The 5,025-nt window shown below is 36.2% G+C and overlaps 1 protein-coding gene across 1 annotated transcript; it reads left to right on the top strand.

Annotated features, from left to right (window-relative positions):
- Positions 1–3,455: 3,455 nt before the first annotated feature.
- LOC147481985 (uncharacterized) lies at positions 3,456–3,914 on the top strand. Its single transcript, XM_086579145.1, has one exon. It carries the CDS (start codon positions 3,456–3,458, stop codon positions 3,912–3,914), a length of 459 nt encoding a protein of 152 aa, XP_086435271.1.
- Positions 3,915–5,025: the final 1,111 nt, after the last annotated feature.

The following is a 5,025-nucleotide window of genomic DNA, read 5'->3' as shown; positions in this document are numbered from 1 at the left end:
TTGTAATAGGGTGGGACCGTGGAAATATTTCTAAAATAATTAAAATTTGGGGATATTTTTTCCACTTTGAAGCTGGCGACAAAACTTTCCAAAAAAACTTGTCGGATCTTCTTCTCCATCTTCTTCCTCTCACTTGATTTCCATCTCCCAAAATTTAAACTTCCTCCCTCTCGAATTTGCCTTCCTCCTCTCCCACTCTTATCTTGTTTTCAGTATTAAGGTTCTAAACTTAGATTGAAAGAACCTTAATACATTCAAAAAAAAATCAACTAAGCATGAACAAAAATTTCTTTAGTATAACTTTCCAAAACAAAAGTTTCTAAAACAATCATTTCCAAATGTATTTGCTATCTTTTACATTCAACCAAGCGAACCCTTAGTAGTCTAACATTCCATAACTTATCTACATTCATATATCTGTAGTTAATCCCAAACCAATTCAAATCATATTTATACCTAGCTTTATTATCATCACTTTGAATGTAAGGTTCAACTGTTGCTTGTAAATTAACCTCATTTTAGTAGGGAACCTTTCTTTGAAATGAAGTGGTTACACGTCCTTCCCAAACAACAAAATTATTAACAATGCAATCTTAATCCCTCTAAATCATAGTGCACAACCTATAATCCAGCTATGAGTTGGTTTTGTAATCCAGTTATGATTCGGTTTGTGGGTGTATTAGATTCTAAAATGTAAAAACAGAAATTGGAGCAACTTAATTATTGAATGGACTCACTGATCGAGTCCACTCATCATCTTCCCCAAATGAAAGCTAACACTGTAACATAAATGAGATGGTGTGGGGTGATCAAAAAACCCTTAATCGGTGAATAAAACTTCAAAATTACCTTGTAGATCTAAACCCATAACTATTAACAACCAAACCGACAACAAAAGAAACACCATCACCATCGAATCACAGGAAAATAATGGGTTTAAGAAACCCTTGATTTTGCCATTACAAATCAAACAATTAGAGCAATTAAAGAAAGATTTATTATGGAGAAAGAGAACTAAGAGCCATTACCTTACAGTGGCAACGTGGCCTATCTTCATTGTAGTCTAATAGAATATATGGTTCCAAGAGAAGTCCAAGGCAGTAATGGGGAGTAACGAAACCAGCGACCGAAACACCTTGTCAATATCAATATCATAGATCCGATTAACACCTCTTATATAACCATTAGTTCATCTTTGAACACTAAAATCTTTTTTAATAATAGACCAGCAGCTCCAACTTGAGTAGCCACCTAATAATGGTAGAATCCAACTCGAGCAGCATAACGTATCGAACGATAGCTATTCACATACAAGCCCTTTTAACCACACAGTCGTGGGTTCATCCCCACAAATGGCACCAATTGTTACTACCTAAAAATCTTAGGTCTTTCTCTTTAGGTTCTCTGGTTCGAGTTCCTCTTTCCATCTGCCCTCCTTGATTGTAGTGGGCAAATATCGTGCCCTTAAATATTTTTATCTGATATTTTAAAACTCGAGATATTGACATAAAGGTCAATATCTCGGTATATTTCGTGGTGATTTCAAACATTTGCAAGTATTGAGCGGGAAAAGATGGAGGAAGACAAGGGACACTTGTCATAAGTTGATTGGGTCAAAGCTAATTGAGGACTATATAAAGACTGGATGAAGAAGAAAGAAGAGCAATTATTCTGACAAAAAAATCATAAAAATAGGAGAGAGAAAGAGAGAATGAGAGAAATTGTAAAGTTTTCCATTACTAATCAATAAAAACCTTTGTTTCAACTTAGTTCATCTTATTCATTCATTTAAACCAGTACTAAATTTGTATGATTTTAGAACAATCAAGTAAAGGTGTTCTTGGCATCACATTGGCGCCGTCTGTGGGGAACAAGACCAAGAAAATTTGAAGTTTTCTTTTTCTTCGTTTTGAATCCATAAGTTTAATTTGTTTTGAGTTTGAGTGAAAGAGGGTGACAGAAGTTTAGTGGTAAAGTGAGACTTGAATCATAATGGCTCCAAAGAAGAAAGCAAACAGCAAACGAGTGGATAATGATAATCAATAACAAACAAGGAATACAAGAGCTTCGGTAAGTAGGCAATACCAGGAGGAGAACGTTGAAGGGGAAGCTTCACTTCAAGAAATCTTGAAAAGGTTAAGGGAAGTGGAAAAGCAAAATGCTATCTTACTGAAGGAGAATCAAGAGATAAAGAAGGGAAGTCCGAGTCTGGTTGTAAAGGATAACCATGGAGATGAGGAAGAGGGGTGTAGTTCAAAATTAGTTAGTCATTTTAGGGAAAGAGCATTGGCAAGACATGAAAGAACTGCAGAAGCATCGCCGATACTTGAAATTTTGATACCACAACCCATCACCAAAGAGATGATACATGAGATAATGCAAAACCAGCTTCTCAAAAAGACTTATGCTTCGATAAGAAGATTGGCAGACGATGTCAGCAAAAATCCGATACATCAAAGTGTCGAGATGATGCCCATTCCACCAAAGTTCAAACTTCCTAAGTACACTCAATATGATGGGACATCAGATCCGATGGACCATATATTCAGATATAGGCACCAGTTTTTTTATTTATAAAGGAACAGCATATCTTGATTCATTGTTATGCAAGTCTTTCTATTCAAGTTTGAAGGGGAAGGCGTTGAAGTGGTTTTGTTCTTTGCCGGAAGGGTCGATATCATGTTATCGGGAGATTGAAGAGAAGTTCTTGACCAATTATGGTCATCAGCGAGTAAAATCGAAGCAAGTGTCAGTATTGTTCCAGCTCAAACAAGGGAAGAAGGAATCTCTGAAAACTTTCTTATCTCGATTTAAGGCAGAGGCACAGCTCGTAGAGCATTTAGATGAATCGAAAATGAAAGCAGTGATGGCATTTCAGACAGGGGTTATTCCACCGAAAATGAAAGCAGTGATGGCATTTCAGACAGGGGTTATTCCATGTTCCGATATGCACAAATATATGCTTCAAAAAGATATCAAAACTCTAAAGGAGTTGTATGATAAAACTGAAAAAGATGTGCAAGTAGAAGAAGGTATTATGGCAATATCGGTTCAACTAGTGTTACAGGTATCGAAATCAAATAAGTCTGCTAAGGAGGAGAATTACAGCAAATCTAATAGGAGGAAGTCGGCAGATTCGTATCCAAAGTCTGAAAACCAACCGTCACAGAAAAAGAGGTTTGAAAGATCGCTGAAAGAAGAGTTTAGATCCAAGCAATTATATCGCCATTAATACTACAGTAGAGGATATTTTAAGGAGGGTGGGGAAAGAACCGTATTTCCAGCATCCGATTCATAAGCTTCGAGAAATAACAGATAAACCTTTCTACAATTTTCATAAGGTAAAGAATCATGAAACAAATAAGTGTTTACAACTGCTCAGGGAGGTGGATAGATTAATGTGAGATGGGAAGCTTCAAGAATTCAAAGCAGATGCTAGGCTGGAAGTAACGGCTATGGTTAATAATAAGCCCTTAGGGGTGATCAATATGATATATAAGGGGGTTATCCCACAGAAGAAGATTATAAGAGATAAAATCCGAAAGATATCAACAGTGAAAGAAGTGTTGGAAGTGAACATAGAACCGATACTAGTGAACCATTCATTAGTAGCGATACTTGGAGTTATTATGTTTGTTCCAGATGATCTGTCAAAGGTGATGTTACCTCATGATAATGTGTTGTTGATTACGTTAAGGATATCAGGTTATGATGTGCAGAAGGTCTTGGTGGATTGTGGAAGTTCAGTCAATATTCTGTTTTGGAAAGCATATACATGTATTGGATTTGATGAGTCGCATCTGAAAGAGCCGCAGTTTAATTTGTTTGGCTTCAATGGAATCTTGACTAGGCCAGCTGAGGAAATAAAATTGCCAATAAGGGCAGGTCCACAGATAATTTTACTAAGTTTATAGTCATCAAGCATCATTCAGATCATAATGCTATTTTGGGAAGAAAGTGGATACATGCTATGAGAGCCGTTCCGAGTACTTTTTATCAGGTTATCCGATTTCTGACTGCTTATGGGCCACATGAGATAAGAGGTGATCAGTTAGAATCTAAAAAATGCAATTTTGTTACTGTGAAAGGTATGATGAAAGATAAAAAAAAATAGATACTAGGGGCATCTCGGAAGACAACAAATAGCAATTAACAGAAGATTTCTCTCTAAAGTCCGATACCAAGAAACATCAGGAGGATTTTAGATTTAAATCAGAGATAAAGACAACGGTGGAAATAGTTCCAAGAAAAACAATGGAGGAAGTACAAAGAGTCAATATTGGTCAGAACAATGAAAGTTGCTTCACTTTTTTCGGAACAGAGATGAGTGCATGTATTAAACAAGATTTAGTGGAGTTCTTAAGAATAAATAAAGATGTATTCACTTGGTCGATGATAGATCTTCTAGGTATTGATCCTCTGAGATGTTCTCATAAGGTGAATATGTGGGAAGGAGCAGTTCCAGTGCATCAGAAGCATAAGAGGGTCAGGCCGATATACGCAGATGCGGTACAAAATGAAATACAGAAGATGCTGGACTATGGCATCATCAAGGAAATCGATAACTCAAAATGGATAGCAAATATTGTTGTTATCCCAAAGAAAAATGGCAAGGTTAGAATCTGTGTGGATTTCACAGATGTTAACAAAGAGTGTCCCAAAGATTATTATCCAATGCCAAGAATTGATGAATTGGTTTATTAAACAGTTGGATTCAAATTGCTGAGTTTTTGCAATGGGCATTCAAGATATTTTCAAGTTATAATGGTAGTATTGGACCAGTTGAAAACAGTGTTCATTGTGGAAGAAAGTCTTTACTGTTTTATTAAAATGTCGTTTGGTCTCAAGAATGCTGGAGCAACGTATCAGAGGTTGGTTGAGAAAATGTTTAGACATTTGATCAAACATATTGTGAAAGTCTATATCGATGATATGGTGATAAAATTGAAAAAAGCATAAGATCATGTTAAAGACATCGATACGGTGTTTCGAATATTCAGATAGTTCAATATGAAGCTCAACCCC

Source organism: Coptis chinensis, chromosome 8, assembly GCF_015680905.1.
Source record: "Coptis chinensis isolate HL-2020 chromosome 8, ASM1568090v1, whole genome shotgun sequence".
Classification (NCBI taxonomy): domain Eukaryota; kingdom Viridiplantae; phylum Streptophyta; class Magnoliopsida; order Ranunculales; family Ranunculaceae; genus Coptis; species Coptis chinensis.
This window is presented reverse-complemented; position numbering and strand designations above follow the sequence as displayed.